Raw genomic sequence first — 24260 nt, forward strand, 5'->3', positions numbered from 1 at the left:
GAAATAAACAGTAAACACAATTAAACACATCCCAGCTTGCATGTATCTAAGACATTGATTTTACATAGGGAGCTCTGCTCCTACAACCCCCAACATGGGGGCTTCATCCCATACTCTCTTATTTATATATACTAACTCTGGGGTCACACAACCTCAGCTACACTGCAATACCATACAAGTTTCACCACAGCATGGTCAACCACATCTACCATCAATTAATAACACAGTTGACTAAAAATCACATTGGATTATCAGGAGCAAAGTTAATCCATTGTATTACAGCCAAATAGAAATGTTGTAGGATTAATTGCCATTAAGGACACCTTATCAAGAAAAGCAATCTATGACAGGTAGACATTCATAGTGTAGCAGCATCTTAAATGTTTTTAAATATATTGCAGAGTTTGTGAAGATGAGACACCAAAATTGCTTATCACACAAGCTCACAAACACATGTACACATGCATACACACATCATATTACTGTATCAGACTAGGAAAAAAAAAAGAAGTTATGTATTCACCATAATGTTCCATGTGAGTTGTTCATCTTGCCTTCATTCATACAGATGGTTTCGGAGCCAATCCTTGACTCTGAGTCGACCAACTACAAAGCTTGAGGTCTTCAGACAGCTCAAAGCCATGTCTTTATCCCATGATGCACCTAGAGTTGCCTCAGATCTTGTTTGCTGCCTCTAATAATACCATATGCCATTCTGTCACATTTTAAGGGAAAAATCGTAGGGAGACAAACAAACCACGATAAAACAAGACACTCTGTCCTCGAAAAAACCTGGAGTGGGTAGGAGGGTGGGAAGTACAAATGAAGGTGAGATGAACAACTCACATGGAATGTTATGGTGAGTACATAACTTCCTTATGTGAGGTTGTTTTATCTCGATGTTCATTCTTACAGATGGGTAGTGTCCCAAGCACCATCTTTCTCTGGTGGCTCATGGGAGTATGTTTCTCAAGACAGTCGAACCAAAGGAGGCCCTGTCCCTGGAGGCCCTATCGACTTTGCAATGAGTGATAAAGGTATGAGGCTTTGACCAAGTGGTTGCTGCACAAATATTGTCTATTGGTAGCCTAGCTGAAAATGCAGAAGATGTAGACACAGCTCTGGTTGAATGAGCCTTAATTTTGTGTTGTAGAGGAAAATTTGCAGCCGAGTAAGTGAAAGTGATGCAATCAGATAATATTTTGGATAGAGTTGTTTTTGCCACAGGCATACCTTTTCTAGAATCTGAAAAAGAAACAAAAAGTTGTTCAGCTCTTCTGAATTCTTTAGTTCTATCGAGGTAAAATCTGAGTTGTCTGTGAACATCAAGTTTGTCAGCATATACTCCAAATTGTTGGTGTTTTTAGGGAAAAACACTGGTAAATCTATAGTTTGGTTAAGGTCAGCTTCAGTACAAAATTTGAGTAAGAATGAAGGATTTGTGCGCAATGAAACTCTGTCAGTATGAAAAAACAAATATGGAGGTTTTATGGACAAGGCTTGTAGTTCTGAGACTCTTTGAGCAGATGTGATGGCTGCTAAAAAGATAGTCTTCCAAGATAAAATTTTCAAATTGCATGAAGAAGCTGGATCAAACAGTGGGAGAATAATGTGTGAGAGCATAAAATGTAGGTTCCAGGGGGTATAAGGGGATTTAACTGGTGGTCTAAGATAGAAAGTCTCTTTGAGAAAGGCTTTGGATAGCTTGTGTGACATTATTTTAAAGCCTTCAGTACTAAGATGAAAGTTAGAGATGGCACCAAGCTGCACATGAATTGTAGCTCCCGCCGCTAGTTTGTTGAAGAGCATAGTCAAAAATTCTAAAATAGAGGAAATAGAGGATTGGTAAAGATCAGTGTTATTCTAAGAAGCCCATATGGAAAACCTCTTCCATTTGCTGAGGTACAACTTCCTATTAGAGGCTTTATGAGAAGATATTAAGATATGTTGCATTTCGTTTGAGAGGTTATGGAACCTGGCTATGTTGGGAATTGGAGCAGCCAAGCTGTTAATTTTAGGGACTGAAGGGAAGGATGAAGAATCCCTGACGAGTGCATCAGAAGATCTGGAAATGGGTCCAGAATCCAAGGCTCTTCCAACACATGAGTTCAAAGGAAGGGAAACCAAATCTGACAAGGTGAGCGACTATTAGAATGATGGGCCTTCCCAGTTTTGGGTATGAGGGGAATTGATGGGAATGCATAAAGGAGACCTGGAAGCCAATCGTGTACAAGTGCATCCCTTGGGGAATTTCCCAGCGGGGGAATTAGGGCAAAGTAGCTTCTGCATTTTGTGTTCATGGGGGATGCAAAGAGATTGCAGCAAGGGTGGCCCCATTTGTGGAATATTCTTTCCGCTACTTCTGTTTTGAGAGTCCACTCATAAGGCAACAAGATTGCCCTGCTCAGTTTGTCTGCAATCATGTTGGATTTCCCTGGGATGTGCATTGCTATCAGAAAGATCTGGGTGGATGTAGTCCACTGCCATACTCTTAGGGCCTCTCAACAAAGGGGAATATGACCTGGTTTTGCCTTGTTTGTTCAAGTACCAGACTAGCGACATGTCTGTCTGAATCACAGTTGTCCCCAGAGGAAGAGATTCCTGAAAGTACTGCAATGCCAAAAGCACCACTCTCATCTCCAGGACATTGATGTGCAGATGTGTCTCTTGTTCGGTCAAAATGCCTTGGGCTGTTCTTCCCTGAAAATGCCCCTCCACCACCACCCGATCAGGGAAGTGTCAGTAATCACCGTGGTTGATGGTGAGGGTAGGATAAAAGGACAACATATCATTACTTGGAGAGAGGTCAATCACCACATAAGATCCTTTTTGCATGTGTTTGTTAGAATAATGAGATGTGACATTGGGAGCTCTTGATAAGACCATTGCGTGAACAGAAGCCATTGTAGAATCCACATGTGCATACAATCCAATGGAATTACTATTATTGCAGCTACCATTGTCCCCAACATCTTTAGCACTTCTGAGGCTGGCACCTTGTCTCTGGATATGACATTCAGAACTTACTGATGAAGTACTGATATCCTTTCTGATGGAAGTTTTAAAGTGGTGGTGGTGGTGTCCAATTCTGCTCCAATAAAAACGATATGTTGTAATGGCGACAAGGCAGATTTTTCTGAGTTTATGGTAATCCCCAGTTAATTGCAAAGAGTAAGTGTGGTGTCTCTGGCTTGTATCAGCTGATGCCTGGTGGTGGTGGTGAGGAGCCAATCATCTAAATCCAGAAACACCTGGAATCCCAAACGCCTCAGGTGAGCCATGACCACTGCCATACATTTGGTGAACACTCTGGGGGCTGTAGTGAGACCAAAGGGCAGGGCTCGAAACTGGTAGTGATTGACTCCCAGCCAGAAGTGCAGATGATCCCTGGATGGTTTGGCCATTTTTATGTGGGAGTATGCATCCTGGAACTCTATTGAGCACATCCAATTGTCTTTCCCTAAGAATGGGAGTACCGGCTGTAGGGAGACCATCCAGAACTTCTCCTTCTTGACAGATCTGTTTTGTCTGCTGAGGTCCAAAATAGGTCTCCAGTCCTCTGTCTTTTTTGGAACTAAAAAGAATCTTGAGTAAGTTCCTGATCCTATCTGGTCTGCTGGGACTGGTGGGATGACTATTTTTTCTAGCAATGTTTGGACCTCTACTGTTGTTTGTTCCCTGTAACTGCGTGCAATGTCCGGGATTTTTGTTATCAAGGGGGGAGGAGTGGCGAAGGGAATAAAATATCCTCTGGAAATTATGCTTTGTACCCAGTTGTCATTTGTTATTTTTAGTCAGGCATCTGGATACAAAGATAAGCGACACCCAACTGCCTCCAGAGTAGGACAGTTGGGCCTCCTTTCATGAGCGCTGGTAGGGCTTCCCAAAGAACTGGTCTCTGTTGCCCTGGTTTTGCAGACCCCCTCTGCCATGAGGGCAGCATCTTCCATTATTGCTACCTCCTCTGCCCTGGAGGGGGGTTCACCACGTGTGTCCAGAAAGGCTCCTTGGGCTTTTTGGAAACACATCTTTCCTCCCCTTTGACCCTTGGGGTAGAGTCTAGTAGGGGGTGGAAAAATGAACTCCGACCTCAGGTAGAGTCTTTCCTTCCTGCTTACACTTGGTCAGAGTTTCCTTAACTTTGGTCCCAAAAGAGACAAGCCATCAAAAGGGGTTTTGACAAAGACACATAAGTGCATCCAGGAGTGTCTCCTAAGACCAATTCCTGTACCCGCTGTCCTACTCGTTCAATCAGCTGAATATGAAATCAGATGAATAGAAGAGATCACTATGGAATTAAGAGTAGCAAGCTGGGAAGCAACCTTGTCTGAATCTCCCTCAGCTACCATACCCTGTAGAGTATCTCCAAGCTCCTTTAGGAAGTCTCTTTGCAGTCTTGTGAAATGTGTAAGGTAGTTCAGTGAATGCATGGCAAAAGTCGCTGAACTAAACATGCACTTCCCATATCTATCCATGATCCTAGAGTCTCTGTTAGGAGGATGGATAGAGGAAGAAGTTTCCAACATCTCCTTTTTGGTTGCTGCCGCCACCACCATGGCATCAACAGGCAATCCCTTAATGATAAAGGTCTTAGAACGAAGGGCAGAAATAAATTTATTGGGCCTCCTAGGGACAGGCTCCATGGTCTCTGGACACTCCCACTCCCTTCATGAGACCAGCTCCATAAGCTCATCGAAGGGTGGAGACACCCAAGAGGTGGAGGCCTGAAACCCAAAAGCTTTCAGGAGGACCGACTCATCTTTATTAGGGTTGGTGGGCTTTCAGCCACCCCTCTGCTTAAGGATTTCCAATATATCTGCAAATGAGATATCTTCAGAGGGGGACCATAGGGACCCTTCTGATTCATCTAAGTCAGTGTCAGATGTGAGAGGCTCCTGTGGAGAGTCTAGATGCTTCCTCTTGCAAATTCTCTTCCTGGAAACCTCATCTGTGGGAGCTTCTGGTGATGTCTTGGAAGAGCAGGGACCACCCATGGGAGCTTCTGGTGAGGTCTCAGATGTGCAGGGACCACACAGTGGGACTTCCTGTGGCTCAGGGTCTCTACACTTCAAAGGGATCTGTGAGGCAGAAGTAGACATTGGCACTTTTGGGGAAGAGGTAGTTGGTCCTGAAGTTGTGGATGTCCTGGGGGACATTACTCTCCAAATGGCCTCAAAAGCATCTCTGCTCTGGTGAGAAGGAACTGCTGGATCCACAGAAATCAATGATTCTCTCGGCACTGGAACAGTGGGCTCCAACCCAGAGTTAGGAGCCAAACTCATCCGAGCCGACACCCCAAGAGGTAAAGTTGGAACCAGCAGGTTGGTCCGACTATCCTCCCCGGACCTGACCAGCGAGTGTCCACTCCTAGACTCCTCAATGAGCTCCAAGGAAGTCTGAGTAATCAAACTGATGGCACTAGAGCAGGCATCGGTTCTGTAGGCTCCACAATCATAAGGTCCAACTCATCCAGCTCTGACGGACCAATATGGCTCGGAGGAGGAAAAGAAGTAGATGGAGGAACAGTTTTCAGTTCTGAAACCACTTGAGTCAGAACCAATAAGAATTTTGCAAACGCCGGTGCCTGTAACAACTTCTGCACCACACAATCCACATCCAAATCAGATAGGCTTATCGAGGACTGAGATTAATCGATAGAGGGTGGTACCAATTGTAGGACTGGTGACTTCAGTACTGCAGAGACCAGTTCCAGGACTGGGGATTGGCTCCAAAAAGATAAGACGCTTGGCTTCAAAGGTTGTGGAGCCAATGTTGAAGGATTTTTTGATTTTGTTAGATCTGAAGATGAAGACTTAGAGGACTTGGAAGATTTGGGAGATTTGCTAGCTTTATCATGGTCGCCCAAAGCTTCTTGAAAGGATGATTTTAATAGCCCTATATCAATTAACTTTATTTTCCTTTCATGAAGTACACGGCTACTAAATGACTGGCAGATGGAGCAACTGTCTTGCAAGTGCAAAGCACCCAAACAATAAACACAATTAACATGACCATCAATCACAGACATTTTTTGTCCACACTTTGGACATTTTTTAAACCCAGACTTGGGTTGTTTCTCCTTATCCTGGTCAGCCATGAAAAATATTTAAATGCACACAAGAAAACCTGTATTAAAGGTAAATCAAAACACACACACACACACACACACACACACACACACACACACACACACACACACGTTCAACAAATTCAAACAACACTAGAATTTTAAATAGTAAGCAGCCCTTAAAAAAAACAAATGGGCTCTATAAAGTTAAATATGAACTTACTATTAATGTTGTAGAAACACACTCTAAAGCCTATAAATGTCTACTAAAACACACTTCTAAATTATTAAAACCTCTTCTAATCTATCAAAAGGCACACCAAAGAAAGGGAAGGGAGATACTAAAGGCCTATATAAAAGAAGGTCAAAAAGACTATAAGGAACTATCACAATTTAAGCTAAACCCTAGTTCAACAAAATATTAAAAGTTATTAAACTGAAAAGTATTATTAAAGATAATTTTTTTCTAGAAAAATATTATACTGGCCCGAGCTGTAAGGAAACCTCCGATCTGTTCAAGCGGCAAACTAGATCTGGGGTAACTCAAGGTGCATCATGGGATAGGGACTTGGTCTCTCGCTGTCTGAAGACCTCAAACTTTGTATTTGGCTGACTTGGAACTGAGGATCGACTCCGAACCCATCTGTAAGAATGAACAACGAGCTAGAACAACTTCACATTTATAGATTTGCATAAGTTATCTTAGAAATAACATGTGACAAACAGATACCTCTTAAGTACTGAAGATGTGTGAGTATTTGAGGTCAGGAAGAATAAAAGTGCTACCATATGCTTCACTAATACAAGCTTAAGTATCTAGGAGAGTGCTATGTAAAAATGAAACCATAATCTTTACAGTATAGGGACTGCTCTGAATTTGGCAATGTGTCAAAATGACAAAGGAGGGCATTTGTAAATGTTCATGATAAGCATGCATGGTTTGTTTCTTTTCATGTATTATTTAAAGTAAAACACAAGCTATTGTTTAATATGTTCTCAGGTATGTTGTAATATATATATATTTTTCTCTATAGGTGAATATATTTTTATTTAGCAAAACCATTTATACGCTACAACAACATTTTTCATCACTCAACAAAGATGTGTCAACAATCAAGAACACAAAGTATGTAACTATAATATCCACAAGCATTTTAGAAAAGGATGCTTCTGTGTAAGATAATGAATTTAACAAGAAATGTGACTCCCAATCTGTTTATAACTCCAGTGTATGTGTATAAATCAGAAGCTTGCAAAGGAAGATTAACAACATGACAGCAAAAGAGGTTATGGAGAAGAACATATGATGTATTTGTAGAGGTAGACTAAGGTGAGAATGGGGTGCTGCTATCAGGTACAGTAGTATGTACAGTGTAATTCCCTATGAATTGCCAACATTTAACTTAATGAGATATCCAGTCACCGAGTTAAACTGCTCAGGATTCTACCTAGCACATAAAATTATATTCAAATGTGTTTTTATGCTTTGATTACTGGGACACCCAATGGTTTGAGGCACATTTTTAGTAGAAGCATAGGTACAAAAATCTCTAGCAAACATTGTCAAATATATAATAACAGTGAACATCATGACCGAGTGATTGGATACCTGATCATAACCAAGTTGTTATATGTTTGTAAAATGGATGTCAAGAAATTCACGTCAAGAGTGGAGTGAAGGAAAGCTTGACAGTCGAACCTTGACATCCATTTCAAGAACATATAGCTACTTGGGTATGAGAGAGAGAGCTCTGATCATAATGGAGCTTTAAAAGGTCTGCATAAAAGAAAGAGGAAAACAATGCAGAAAAGCCAAATGTTTTACAGCTTTGAAAACTATAGTACTGTCTCACAAGTCTTTGTACTACAGTGAGGTTTAGCTGTTCCAGTGTACTACAAGACATAAAACTGCAGAGATACAAAATGTTTTACAGTTTTGAAAACTATAATGCATTTAGTATTGTCTCGCAAGTCTTTGTACTACAGTGAGGTTTAGCTGTTCCAGTGTACTACAAGACATAAAACTGCAGAGATACAAAATGTTTTACAGCTTTGAAAGGTGTAACACACTAAGTGCGGCCTCAAAGACAGTGACCAGAAATTAAATGCATCTGATTTTGTAACTACTTTAAGAGATGAAGTAAATGTCATACTCTGCACTCAAAAAGAGAAGCATGACATCCTGAAGTATACTTCAGCTTTCAAAGCTGTCTGAACTTACTGCTTCTCTACTGTTGGGGTTGCTGTTTATGTTCTAGTGCAAATGAAGAGCATAACACTGCTGAAATGAGCTTAATAAACTTTGTTAAGCACCCTTCTTACATCAGAATAGTACTTAACATAGAGTGTTATGATCTGGTCTCTGATGGTAACTTCATTATTATGTGTTCAAAACATTAATGACAAAATATTTACCTCAAGAGCAAAGCTCTACAGATGAATCTTGGCATCCATGTCAAGGTACATGAGTTTAATAAAGGCTTTAAACGATATAGTTACCATTTAAACCTGGTGGTTGATCAGCTCTAAATACTGAAATCCATTTATATTCATCATTTTCTGTTTTAGTGGATATATCATCACCCCTTATATTTTCATTTACTATTTACAATGCTGAGAACTGAAGAAATGATTCTCCCCTTTTTCAAAGATGTGTTTATATAGTGCATTAGTAGATACTTTCCATTTAATATGGGATAAAAGTTCACCAAAACATTATTTTAATTTTCTACTATATTTGCCAATATAGAAAACATTACATATTTGGCATATGACAATATACCCTATATTTTTTGTATCACAATTAGCAGGTATTTGTAAATAAGTGTTTATAGTGGTTGAATGCATATAAGAAGCACCTTTGTAACCATGTTTACCAAAATGATAATTATAATATGGTCTGATACCATTTCCTTTTATTTTCTTATACTGTTGTCATTTAGATTATTTTCTTTATAACATAATGGCTGTTTTAGATTTTTTTTATCCCTCTTATATGTAAATTTAGTTTTTTTTCTGTTAATGTATCTTTAAAGCTAGCTTTATTTTTTTAAAATATGCCATTTTTTAACTATCTCTTCAACCATGCATGTTTCTGGACTGTAGCCTATTAACATCCTTATATTACTTACACAATGACTCATGTCTTCACTACCCTGAGCCATAGTACTATTTTTATCAAATAAATTGGTAAAGACTGGTTAAGATGCATCCTCACCCTGTTGAGTAACAATTTCTTTCATATTGTTTACATTATGGCCAAGATTCATTAAACTCAGTGTAGGCTCTGCATAGAGCTTACACGGAGTGCATCCGCGAAAGTGATGGCAGTCAGTGAGCGACAGCACTCAGTGCATATCAGTGAGGTATGGTGCCCCTAAGCTAAGTTTCACAGCTTGCAATAATATTGCTGGCCATGAAGCCTTGTGAGGAATACGAATATGAACTCCATGTGAAGGAGAGCACTTTAGGGTCCGTGGATTTGCACAGAATGCCACAATGATCACCAGGGTTGTCTTTTCGAGAAAGAAATAGGGATAAAAACATTAAATAATGTGAGCGCAATCAAGTGCGACAAGTAGGGACTATACCTCTCAACCTCTTGGCACAAAAATTCAGGGCAAAGCATGACATAATGTGGGGACAAAGACAAATAGAGGGACACATTTTAAATAATATTGTTATGAATGTACAAAGTTTCTAGAATAATAGCAATTGTGTTAACATGCATTGTCTGAAGGACATAAACTCTGAAACTCAAAAGCATGTTGTTTAGTCACTTTAATCACCAGGACTGTCTCTTAGAGCAAGAAATAGGAACAAAAGCTATAAATAATGTGGGGGCAATGAAGGATGACAAGTAGGGACCATACAGCTCAACCTCTTGGCACAAGAAATCTGGACAAAGCATGACATAACATGGGGACAAAGGCATAAATATTGGGACATATTTAAAATATTCAGAACCTTCAAACCACAACAGCTCACAGCACCAAATCAGGTGAGACAAAGGAATTGGAAATAAATGCCAAACTTTATTAGTAACGGTTAAGCGCTTTTTTTTCCAACATGAGACTTCATTAGAACAAATTTCATTACAAATCCAGCCCTTAAATACCCTTGCTTAATGATGTCAGATGAATCATTTAATTACACCTTAAAAACACACTACATCATTTATCAAAAAAATAAGTAAATGAGTGAAACTCACTCATATTGTGTTTGACTGACATTTTAAAACATTTAAAACATTAAAACACATCTCATATTTCATTTAATTGTGCCATGTAGGACACTTCAAACCATTTAGCCCATAATATGTTTTAATTTTAAAATACATGCAATATTAACTGCCTTATTTAATCCAGGAAATTGGGTGGCATCCAACCTTAACTGCCATCTCAATTCACTTGCATCCAAGTGCAAGTCTACTATACTACCCTGAGGGTCCTTTATTATATGATCAATAGCCAAAAACTTAAATGAGTGTGTCCCATTGTCTTTAATATGTCTAAATAAAGTGTTAGTGATTTTTCTTTTCTTTATGTCATAAAGATATTCACTGATACGTGTCTTAAATGCTCTGGAGGTCTTTTCTACATAAAATGCCACACATTTTTGACATTTAGCCAAATAAACCACATTAACACTACTACAATTGTAGTGTCCTTTTATAGAGATAGAATTGTTTTTATTCAATTTAAACTGCTCTCCTGTTTCAAAGATGTGGCAACAATAATTGCACTTTCCACATTTTGTATTACCTTTAGCTCTATTTGAAAGGCCATGTGCATTTTCATTATACTCAAACATGTTTTTAAGGGACCTATCCTTCCTATATACAATACTAGGGGGACACTTTCCAACTTGTGTCCCTATATTCAGGTCAAAAGCCAGGATTTCCCAGTTATTGACAACTGCCTGGGTGATACCCCCAGAATCCAGGTTAAAAGTAGTTCACTTTGCGGCCTATGAGGCCCACCCAAAATTAGTACATAAATACTTTTGTACCTTTTACCTATCACTTCCTTGGATAATTCTTCTAACAAATCCAGGGGATAACCCTTTTTAACAAACATGTTGACTATAAAACTAATTTCATCATGAAAATGCTCATCATGACTAACCATCCTGGCAGCCCTTACCAAATGGCCTTTGACAATTGCTCTTTTTTGATGTAAAGGATGCCAACTTTTAAATTCTAAATAGGAATTTGAAAAAGTTGGCTTTCTATATATCTTAGAATATAGGAGACCGTTAATTTTATCAACATTCAACTCTATGTCTAAATATGTGATTTGTTCTTCACTAAAACAGGTGAATTTTAAGAACTCCACTGTGTTGTTAATGTAACTAAAAAAATCATCTAATTCTTGTTGACTACCCCTCCACAACAAAAATGATCATCCAGGAATCTAGTGTAATGTAATTTTTTTGTCCAAAAACTACTTTTCATTAAAAATTCCTGTTCGCAGTATGACATTACAAAATTTGCAAATATGGGAGCACAGGCAGCCCCCATAGCTACCCCAGTGACTTGTTTGAAATATTGCCCTTCAAAATGTATATAATTGTTGTTTAAAACCAATTCAATCAGGGCAATAATCTTATTAATGATGTCCTGGTCATACATTCCAGTTTTTGCTAACTGAACCTCCAACCATATTATACCTTCAAAATGTGGTATAATACTGAACAAATTAACAACATTCACAGTCACCATAATCTACCCAGGCTCCCATTTTATTTCATTCAATTTCTTTAAGAAATGCCACGAATCCTTTGTAATATATTCAAATATTTGTAAGCCTTTCTGTAAACAATGATCAATATACTTGCTCATATAGCAAGTTTTAGATCTATTACCATCCACAATAGGCCTAAAACTTAAATTTGTAAGGCCCTTGTGGATCTTCGGTATTCCGAAAATATTCGGAATCATGGGATAGTCATTTTTTATATAATTATATTCATCAAGGCTGATTTGACCTTGGAACAACATATCATCCAACGCAAGGTTTATCTTTCTATAAGCAATGTGTATCTCATTTAAGGAGCTTTCCTCATATGTACTATTCATAAGCAGCACATTCATTTTGTTTAAATATTCTACCCTATTCATTAAAACCACTCCACTCCCTTTATCAGGTTTCATTATGTGCATCACTTTGTCTTTTACAAAATCATTTAATAAGGCTAATTCACCACTGTTTAAATTACAGTAATTCTCTCCATGGGACTGTTTAAAGTGCTGCCTTATTTGTTTTTCACAGATTCTTTCATAAACCTGAATGGAATTATTCAAAGGGGGATTACACATACTTAGTTTTCTTAATAAAACACTTTCATTGTCATTTCCATTCACATTTAATTCATTACCCCCTTTACCAAACCATACTTTAAGGTTCAATTTATGGGTAAAACATTTTAAATCAAGTAATGTATTTACAATATTTCCCCTTCTTGCAGGCACAAAGGTGAATCCCTTGGCCAAAAAATCAGCGTGTGCTGTTTGTACTACTTTAGTAGAATAGTTATATATTTTAAAATCCTTATTACTGTTATTGACTATTTTACACATTTCACCCAGTGCAGCAGTACCACTTCTCTCATCGTTTACATTTAGTAATGGGCCGTCAGTTTTATCATTAGAATTCCTTAAAAAGTTAAAATCATCCACTAAAACATTAGAAACAATCTCATTTTCCTCATTTAAATTAATACCATCAACCATTTCCGCCCCAGAAAAGGCAACCAAACCTTCATGTAATGGTGTGAATACAGTATTAATGTTTTGACCTGTAAATGGGCAAATAATTCCGTCATTATTTAAGTGTTTAACACACTCAAATTCTTATCGCCCATTGACATTTGATGAACCAAATAAACTGTCATGGAAATTTAAATGAACATTCCCCATATCAACATTTGATTCCATGAAATGAATTAAATTAGCATCATATGCACTAACCATATTTTCATTCATCATGTCAATAATACAGTCTAAATTTGCTTCGGCATTTTCATCAGTTTCAGGTGCTAAGCATTGCAAATTGTTCGCACATTGTCCTTGCATTATATCCAAACTTAAATTGGAATTAAAACAGGAGCTTTGAACTTAATTATCAGTGTTAAAAGTCGCTTTGTCAAGCACTGCTTCAGTATTCAAACTGCTTAAAATGTTAGGATACACAACACCTGCTTCACAATTCTCCTTCTCATGGTCAACAAAAAAACTTGTTACATTGTTGTTAACCACAGTTCTACACAAAGTACTCACTTTGCCATTACGTTTTCTGTTCACCATACAACCGAGAAACTGCCAAAGTCAATTCCTACTCTTTTTAGGCCTTACCCCTTGCCTCGAATATTCATCAGACCTGGTGTTGAAAAACTGAGAATACTGGTTCTTCCCCCAAAGCCTTTCCGAACGCCTTATCCCCTCGGAATAATCTGCTTGATTAACAGACCCCAGACACTGTTGCTTTTGTAATCTCTGGTTTGTTTTCACCGGCACATTAGCATCTCACTCCTGATTGGCCTCACCACTATTGTCTCTCATTTGTTTACCCAATGAAAATGGATAGACCTTGTTAAGGGCATATTCTTGAATATCCCTCTTCAGTTTATTTTGCTTTCACAAAAATATTGCACTGCAAACATCTTCCACACTTTTATTAACTTCAAAGTAGCCACCTCGAAATTTATTATACTCACAATCAGTCAATATGTCTTTGTTTAACAAATCCAAGTTCCCACAATGGATTACCAAAGCCTGGTTGTTATATTTTATCATTAAATGCATCATATCTAGGCCAGTCTGATCAAACAAAGCATGTAAATCATTAAGGAAATCTTAATTTTTATCAGCACCATTGGGATATCTCCACAAAAGCAGACCCTGGGGCACATGTCCCAATTCTATATTTCTTTCCAAATAGGAATTTTACATTTGCAATTTTTTGTTTGCCAGAAAATCATTTTCAAACATTTTTAACTTCTCATGTAAGGAAATAGTCTGCCTAGAATCTGAAATAGCACCATCCGCACCTATTTTAAAGTTAAAACAATTATTTTTCCAAGTGTCATTAACTTCCCCATTCTGGCTGAGGTTTGAGTTTCATTCATTTATTTACTTACTTATTTTGTTGATAAATTATGTAGTATGTTTTTAAGGTACAATTAAGTGATTTATGTGACATCATTAAACAAGGGTATTTAAGGGCTGGGTTTGTAATGAAATTAGTTCTGATGAAGTCTCTTGAAGGAGAAGAAAGCGCTTAACCGTTACTAATAAAGTTTGGCATTTATTTGCAATTCCTTCATCTCACCTGATTTGGTGCTGGGAGCTGTTGTGGTTTGAAGGTTCTGAAGTTTCAATTTGTGGTGGTGTACATTTAAAATATTGCTCTTATAAACATAGAAGGTTGCTAGAATAACAGAATTTGTGTTAACATGCATTGTCTGAAGGACATGAAGTCTGAAACTCAAATGCATGTCATTATTTAGTCACTTTGGTCACCAGGGCTGTCTCTTATAGTAAGAAGTAGAAGCAAAAGCCATTCATAATGTGGGGGCAATTAAGGTTGATAAGTAGGGACCATACCTCTCAACCTCTAGAAATTTGGACAAAGCATGATATAATGTGGGGACAAAGGCATAAATATAGGGACACATTTTACATATTGCTCTTGTAAATGCAGAAAGTTGCTAGAATAACAGAATTTGTGTTAACATGCATTGTCTGAAGGACATGAAGTCTGAAACTCAAATGCATGTCATTATTTAGTCACTTTGGTCACCAGGGCTATCTCTAATAGCAAGAAATAGGGGCAAACACCATAAATAATTTGGAGACAATTAAGGTTGACAAGTAGGGACCATACCTGGGCAGCTGCAGTGGTGCAGTGGTTAGCATTGCCGCCCCACAGCAAGAGGTTCTCTGGTTCGACCCTCGGCTGGGGTTCCTTCTGTGCGGAGTCTGCATGTCCTCCCTGTGGTCGTGTGGGTTTCCTCCGACTGCTCTGGTTTTCTCCCATATCCCAAAGACATGTGGTAAGTGGATTGGATACACTAAATTGGCCCTAGGTGAGTGTGTGTGCCTTCCGTGGAAGATTGGGTGCCGGGCTGGCAACTCGATACCATAAAACTCCACTGCCACTCATGAGCAGACAGGTGATCCACTGTGGCAACCACTAACTGTGAAAAAGCTGAAAGAAGAAGAAGTAGGGACCATACCTCTCAACCTCTTGAAATCTGGACAAAGCATGACATAATGTGGGGACAAAGGCATAAATATAGGGACACATTTTACATATTGCTCTTGTAAATTTAGAAACTTGCTAGAATAACAGAATTTGTGTTAGCATAGAGTGTCTGAAGGACATGAAGTCTGAAAATCAAAGGCACGTCATTATTTAGTCACTTTAATCCTCAGATCATACTAGTGATTTGTCAGAAAAACATACATTTTATGAGGAACAGACCAAAAATAAGAGGCAAAAAGCTGGACATTCTGAAAAACATGGACAGCTGAGAGGTATGCTAGGGACACACATTAAATATTGCTCTTACAAACTTAGAAAGTTGATAGAATAACAGGTTTTGCATTCCCATGATTTGTCAGATGTGTATGAAATCTCAGATTCAAATGTCTGTCACTATTTTTTTTAGTTCAACACTCAATACTTTAACACTAATTTGCCCAAAAAACACAGATGTATGAGAAACACAGCAAAACGTGAGGCAAAATTTGGACTTTCTGAAAAAGTCTGTACATTTGAGAGGTAGGCTATACAAATAGCTGTCATTCTGTTAGTGCAACATATCTGCACAGAGGCCAACTTAATGAGAGGGCAAAGAACCAGCAATAGGGAAATGTTTGACATAGACGTCACATTTTAATGTTTTCAGATGTAACAATCTCAACCTCTTAGAGTGAGAAATGTGAACAAAACCATAAAAATGGGGGAACAGAAGGCCAGAAATATGGATAGATTGTCAATATTCCACATCCAAACCTATGAAGTTGATAGACTATATAGGTTGTACCTAAACTTTCTGAAGAGCATGAAGTTTGAAACTCAAATGTCAGTCATCAGTTACTGACTGCAGTCTGCTAACACATATAAGGATCACATATGTACAAATAGACTGTGTACAGATAAGGCAGCACATAAAGGCTGTCAGTATTCACCATGTGATTATAATTTAAAGATTTAACAGTGGTCACCAAATAATATGTGGGGCTAAAAAAGAAAGAGAGTAGCATGACAAACATAGCCTTGTTTGTGCCATAACAGATACTCACTTATGCTCACGCACCCAAAACAACAGTCCATTTTGATTTGTACCATAGCAGGGACGCATCCATCCCCCAAAAACAAAAAATATAACAGGCTAAGGAACAAATGTGCTAATCAAACAACAGTATAAATTCAAAAGTGCTCTCAAATGACATATCCATGAAACGTGTGTATAGTTATCACACAGCATTAGACACTTGGCATACTCTACATCCTCTGTACCTCTCAAATGTCTGGTAAACAAGCTCATGTCATGAGTACAGTTCTAAAAAATGCTTACTGATTTACTTCACATCATCCCTAAGTACATTCCCACATATGCATTATTTAGTCAACAAAATGGATACATACCTGATGGAGTACAATACTCCTCTGTAAAATATACTGTTCAAAAATAAATGTGTTGCTTTGTTTGAATTCTGAAACAACTCTCATCCACATTGGTTTGCCTAGGTACACATTTGCCTTTTTATAATGGTGTACATTAGTAATTGATTGCATCTGACCTAGTCTGTGCCTCAGAGATACTAATTGTAACATGCATTGTTGAACTACAAGCTTACTCAGCAAAATGTAAGGCATCAATGTAGACACCAACCCTTTTCTTATATGTGCAGTAAGGATACAGTGGAGTACATATACAAGGTAAGCAATGACAGACTGTTAGCACCTACAATTTACATACATTTGTGTGTGCTACAGGCCGAAGCCAATGCTGCTGCTGTTGCCAATAGCTCTAGATCAGGGGTGGGCAAACTTTTTGATTCGTGGGCCACATTGAGTTCTAACATTTGACAAAGGGGCCGGAACAGGAGCAGATAGATGGCATGCTTTGAAAACATCACCTCATTGGGGGAAAAATACACATCTTGGGATATGGAGAAAACATGTGCTTTAATTTCCAATGAAAATGAAAAAAAGCATTACAATAAAATCTCTGACTTCGAAATGAGTCTTTAAACACTGAAAATCAAATAAATGACCATTTTATTTTAAAGCACTGAAAGTTCTGTTATCCTTCAGGATATCACCATCACTCTCCTCCTGACTGTCTTTTTTTCAAAACGGTAGGAGATGCAGATGTACTTGTCCTATTCCTTTTATTCAATTTGTTTCCCCGGTGCCAAAAGTCAACAACGACCAGTGCAAGGATGAAACAGTTGCAGCAAGTCAGTCTGTGAAGCTTTATATTTGATCTGCGCGCACTGTTTATTTTAACAACGTGCGTATCACGGAGACACACACATTTTAATGGGAGCAGTGTTGTTGGTCTCCTTTTTTAGCCAGCGCATCAAAGTCTGGAGTTAGTTTTGTTGTGGCGATTCTCAGGATGGATCTGAGATGTAGGTCTGTTAACTTGGATCTGTGGCTGGCTTTGTTGATGTTCATGACGCTGAAGGTCTGTTCACACACGAAGGTAGAGCCGAACAAAGCCAACATCATCTGCGCTTTTCACCTTAGATTTGGAAACGTGGCATCATTGAGTGAAGCATAGAAGTCATTTAGTTTCAGAGAGCTGAACTTCTCTTTTAAGGCAGGGTCGGACTGAAGGTCGATCAGTTCGAGCTGAAGCTCCTCTGGAGCTGTTTCGGGGTCTTGTGACAGAGGAAAGGACACCAATTGAAGTGACTTGTCAATTTTGTCGAAATCCAAAAACCGGTGGCAGAATTCTCCATGCAGTGCATCCAGTGACTCACTGTATTTCTTTACTTTTGCTCCGGCCTCTTTCAGCATGGCTAGTCTAGGAAAATGAGTGAATGACTTGTTCAAAATTTGCCTGGAGAATAAAGCCAGCTTGGATTTGAAGGCTTTCACGTTTGTGTACATGTCATGCACAAACTGCTCCTTCCCCTGCAGTTTCACGTTGAGCTCATTCAAGTGTGAAAATACGTCCGTAGCAAACGCAAAGTCACACATCCAGCTCTTGTTGCTCAGCTCAGGAAATTCATCAGTCTTCCCCTGCCGCTCCAAAAACATGCCAATCTCCTCTTTGAGCTCCCACACTCGTTGAAACACTTTGCCCAAACTCAACCAGCAGACACGGGAGTGATAAAGCAGGTCCTGGTGATCCGCATCAGTTTCCTCCAGGAACGCAATGAATTGACGGTGCTGAAGTCCCCGTGCGCGTATGAAGTTGACGAGTTTCACCACAGGATTCACAACATGATTCAGCTGTAACACCAATTTACATAGAGATTCCTGGTGGATGATGCAGTGGAGGAAAATGACATCCTGGTCAGGGTTTTCATCTTTCACTTTATTCTGGATTCTCCTCAGCAGGCCAACATTTTTTCCCATTAAATTCAGAGATCCATCTGTGGTGACGTTAACAAGCTTACTCCAGGGAAGCTTCATGTTTTCGATGGCAGCAGACACCCGTTCAAACAAGTCCTCTCCCCGTGTTTGTCCTTTCAGAGACTCCATTGTCAAAAACTCCTCCGTTATTTCAAAAGTTTCATTGATTCCTCGGATAAAAATGAGGAGCTGAGCAGTGTCTTTGACATCGTTGCTTTCATCCAGTGCTAAACAATAAAAAGTGAATGACTTTGCCTTTTTGTTTAATCTGCTGGTGATATCTTCATCTATTAGTTCCACACGGCGAGTCACTGTCCGCCGTGATAAACTGATTTTCTCAAATTTGTCTTTGGTCTCCGGGCACAAAATACCTACTGTCTCTACCATACATTCTTTTAAAAACTCGCCCTCAGACAGTGGTTTGCTGGCCTTTGCTATTTTGAATGAAAGCATAAAACTGGCCTTGGTACTTGATTCTTGAATGGCAGTTTGACAGTGAAAAAAACTTTGCTGAGCCTTCAAATTAGCTGCCAACTTCTCAGCAGCAGCTTCCAGTTCTTTTGTTGAGAGCTTGCTAGCATAATTAGCGTGCTTTGTGGCAAAGTGACGGCTAATATTATACTCTTTAAAAACCGCCACAGTTTCTTGGCATATCAGGCAAACAGCAGATGATCGGTGTTCAGTGAAAAAATATTTAGTTGTCCACTCCTTATTGAACACTCTACATTCTCTGTCCACTTTCCTTTTCTTGGGTCCGCTCATCTTCATAGATATATCTATATATATATGATATATCTAGAGTGCGCCATCTAGTGAGGAAACATCAGAATTGCAGGGGAAATAAAACATTAACAAGGTTAATTTATTAAATTTTTTCAAGTTTGGCGGGCCGAATCAAAACGTTTAACGGGCCGCATGTGGCCCCCGGGCCATAGTTTGCCCATGCCTGCCCTAGATAGAGAGGGTGAAGTCTTTGCAGGCCAACAACACAGTAAAGGAACTGTGGGACTTCTGGCAGCCTTGAGTCAGGTACAGAGCCAAACGCAGGGAACCCATTTTGTTGGAATATGTGTTTAACTTAGTATGCTATCCACAGGTACCCTTAACAGACTACCAACGGATATGATTGGTGTTTCATAGGCGTCAGCATCTATGATCTTCCAAACATTCTTGCATGATATGCTACAACATGGCAGGGGAAACATATATTTTAACATAAGTTCGGAGGTGAGGATCACAAGTATGCTACAATTGTCACATACATCGCACTATTATCCAGTAATGTGTGCCATACATGCAGTCATGTACACAAGAGAACAACATCTGTGGAACAGGGTAGAGTCTACATTAACCATAAAGTCTATCACTTGAACAACTGCCAAATCATGTGTAATGTCTTGGGAATCATGTAGCATGTGTGTGTTGGCAACCCTTGCAGTTAGCACAACTTCCATATATGCCACATTCCCCAACTGCACCAGATGTGTGCTATGGGGGATATCTGCAAGGCTCACTTAGGTATGGATGCATGCTATACACTAGACTCATGGCTGAGGAAACCCATTGTAGATGTACACACACATACAGAGGAACACTGTAATAAGATATACAGTCCAACCAGTAATGCCATACAGCATGTTTTTCAGCTACTGCACTCACAGTGCTAGTGCCTACGTACCTGTGGCCAAGGGAACCAGTACAATCCACTGACATGTCTCTTAAGGCTCATAGTATGTGTTATGCTACCTAAGTTAATATAGTGGAAATAGCTGCAGCAGGATCATTAAGTGGACAGGGAACACATCTTACTGAAAATACCAAGGTCACCACATCCACAGGCCAATGATGACCCAGAGGATGAACCAGGAGCAGGTGTGGTTGTTGGCAGACATAGCCATGCTCAGTAAGTCCTTACACTGGTTATGAGACATGCCATAGCACACAGACTCAACACTTAGGTGGCTAAAAGCATCCTCCAATAGCACTATACATCTTTAGTAGGATTGCATTACAGATGACAGTTCTCAACCATAACTAAAACATACAATAGGCAGAATGCCAGACATGTAAGGTAACAAGACCAACACAGTCTTGTTATTGCCATAACAGACACACATCTTCACTCCCCCACTACCAAAAGAACAGTCATTGCTTGTTTGTGACATCCAACCTGTCTTTCTTTAGTTGGAAGCCACAAATGGATGACGCAATGGTGCAGCGTTAGTGTTGTCACCTCACAGCAAGAGGTTCTCTGTTTTTATTTTTGGCTAGGGTGCCTTCTATGTGGAGTCTGCATGTTCTCCCTGCATTTGTGTGGATTTTCTCTGGGTACTCCAGTTTCCTCCCATGTTATAAAGACATGCATCTGGAGTGTTTCTCCCCGGGTCTCTGCTGAAAATGGGCTTCATTCCAACTTGCATTTCCTGGTTAACAAATGTTAAATAAAAAAATGAAATAAATAAATATTTATAATAACTAGGATCTACCAGCTGTGTCCTCTGTCCTCTGCTTTACCTGAATAGCTTAATTGTAATTCTTCTATTTATCCACTAGGTGGCTCCCTTAACTAGGCTACTATAGGCTTCCGAATACTCCTTACCTTTATTTATTAAGGAATACTTGACCACTCTGTAATCCTTTTTATTTTTCTTGTATGGCATCTGTAAGCTATCCGGACCCTTTTTTCTTTCCTTAATTCCCTTACTGCAGTCCTTATCCTTGTTACTTAATACTTCTACTAGCACTCCCCTCTTACCTGGAACTGCTAAGAGTTTAGCAGTACTTTGAATGGTTCTCTGATTGTTTCTGTGAGCTCGTCTTTCTCTTGCTCACACCTGCTCTGTTTGCCCTGCGGGCTCACTCCGCTCCCCTAACCTACCCCCAACTCCCACCCCAGTGCATTTCACTTTATACTTCTCAAGCCACGCCCCCATCCTACATCACCCAATTAGCCCACTCCATCTCATTAAATACTTCCCCAATTCTTCCTCATCTCATGTTCACACCCACTACCTAATCTCCCTCTTAACAACTTCACCATATCTATTAACACATATCTCCCAGCTTCTATCATCCAGTTTCTCCCAGCCACGGTCATCATAGGCACACTAGGACTCTCCAACAGGCTACTCTTTCTTTTAATCCTTACCCCTCTAGTTATATCATATTTTCTTACTTACTATGAATATTTAAGTTTCACTAGATTTCATCACCCGCTAAAACAAACAATTTCATATACTCTTCTAGCCCCACAGACCCATAGTAACATTACATCCTCATCATCCTACCTTCTACCACAATTTCATAGACTATCCCATATTAAGTATCATCAAACTAGAAAATCTATCCCCATTTTCTGTAAGCTCTTGAAACACTCACATAGTCCTCTACAGCATCTACTACTACATGGTAATATTCAACCTAACCCAGGTCCAAACAACTCCATCTCTGATCCCCATTCATCCCATCGCATCACTTCTTATACCCTCACTAATACTCATAACTCTCTTCTCATAGGACACCTCAATATACGTAGCCTGAATAATAAAATTACCCAACTACATGCCCTCCTAGACTTACACTCCTTTGACATCCTATGTCTAACAGAAACCTGGCTCAAGCCAGTAACTAAGGACAATGATATAATCCCACCAGATTACAACATCCTGCGATTTGACCATCTAAATAAAAAGGGTGGTGGGGTAGCTATACTGTATAAATCTGTACTACAAGTCATACCACTAGATTTACAACCGCCTTCACCGAGTAATGCTGAAATATTAATCTCTAAACTCCAGATTAACGCCAATAAATCATTAAACATAATCTGCTCCTATATCCCTCCAGGCAATAACACTAATACTCTTGAAAATGGCTCTCTACATCCTCCCCGCAAGAAACCATACTCCTTGGAGACTTTAACATAGACTGGAACAGTTGTTCCTCTGTCAAACCAACTACTCACGTAAACCTTTATGGCTTCAATCAAACTATCACCTCCCCTACCAGAACCCATAAACCTAGCAATAAGCAAGCCACCTTAGACTGGATACTAGTTAACAGCAATCCTCTCTCTTATAAAACAGGTATACTTCCTGATAATATTAGTGACCATTCCCTTACCTTTATAACTAGATAAAAGACCCATATATCCAACCAAACAACCTTTATAACTACCCAAAATAAAAAAAACTTCAAATCAGCTAGCTTCCAAGCAGAGCTCAAAGCTTGCAATTGGTCACCTGTAAAATACCTACTTCTTAATGAAGCAGCCTCTTACTTTAATAATAAACTCTTACAAATCCTAGAACACCATGCCCCCTCTCGCATGGTTAGGACTAGGAACAAACCTGTACCTTGGCTCACAAAATAAACAAGACAAAAAATGCTTCAGAGAAATAGAATTTGATCCAAATGGAGAAATACTAAAAACCCAGCTGATCATGAAACCTTTAGACAGCTGAGAAATTCTACAAAAAATTAATACTCCAAGATAAAAAAAACTATTACCAGAAACTCCAGCAAGCCCAACATCAAAACCCACAAAAATTCTGGACAGGTATAAATAGCCTACTCCACCCAGGACACTCCAAAACTCCTACCCCATCTAATTTGACTCAGAATACTCCCAGCCAAATTGCCAATGCTTTTAACAAATTCTTCTCTGAAACAGTCCAATCCTTAGCAAATACCTTATCTCCCGCTAGCATCTCTAAGACATGCTCACTAACCAATATACCTCCTGCTTTACAACTGCAGCCTGTTCCAACAGCTCTCATTCATACCCTACTTCATAAACTAAAACCATGCATACCTTCAGCTGACCTCCTTCCAGCTGAATTTCTGCAAATTGCAGCTGGTGTACTTGCTTACCCTATCTCCATCTTAATAAATAGAACCATTGCAGAAGGTTCTATCCCATCTCTCTGGAAAGTCTCACATATTATACTATTACACAAGGGAAGTAACTCAACTGAACTTTCCAACGTCCATCCCATAGCTCTACTCTATCCTTTAGCAAAAATCATGGAAAGATGCATTCATCGGCAACTACTTGATCATCTCCTACAAAATAATCTATTAGCTGACTGCCAGCATGTCTTCAGGCCATTTCATAGTACCACAACCACACTCCTATCCTTTTCAGACAGTATTAATAAAAATCGTAATAACAACTTGCTCTCCTCAGCTCTCTTTTTAGACTTCTCCAAAGCATTCAATATGGTGAATCACCACCTAATGTTAGACACACTTAAATCACTTTCAGTAGACACTCAGACAATCAAATGGTTTAAGTCCTATCTAGAAAACAGACAACAAGCAGTCCTCTGGGACAATAACCTATCAACCCAGCTCCCCATCTCCCTGGGAATCCCACAAGGTTCTATTCTGCTGGGACCCCTCCTCTTTTCTACTTTTATTAATTATCTGAATACATCCCTTCCTCAAACCATCTGCATACAATATGCCGATGACTCTACATTAATCTGTGCTGCAGCATCTCGGGCTGAACTGCAGTCAAGCACCCAAAAAGCATTTACCTTAGTTAAAACTGGTTCTCCAAAAGCTGTCTCCTCCTAAACTTTAAAAAAAAA

At 39.2% G+C, this 24260-nt stretch overlaps 1 protein-coding gene across 1 annotated transcript in view; it reads left to right on the plus strand.

Annotated features, from left to right (window-relative positions):
• Nucleotides 1–24260, plus strand: part of LOC122812216 (adhesion G protein-coupled receptor E1-like) — a 1201768-nt gene that overhangs the window by 975587 nt on the left and 201921 nt on the right. The window contains exon 19 of the mRNA XM_044084558.1: nt 7102–7193. Coding sequence (XP_043940493.1) covers nt 7102–7193 — 92 coding nt within the window. The remainder of the gene's footprint in view (nt 1–7101; nt 7194–24260) is intronic.

This window comes from Protopterus annectens, chromosome 9.part0, assembly GCF_019279795.1.
Source record: "Protopterus annectens isolate FY-2018-M chromosome 9.part0, PAN1.0, whole genome shotgun sequence".
NCBI lineage: Eukaryota > Metazoa > Chordata > Ceratodontiformes > Protopteridae > Protopterus > Protopterus annectens.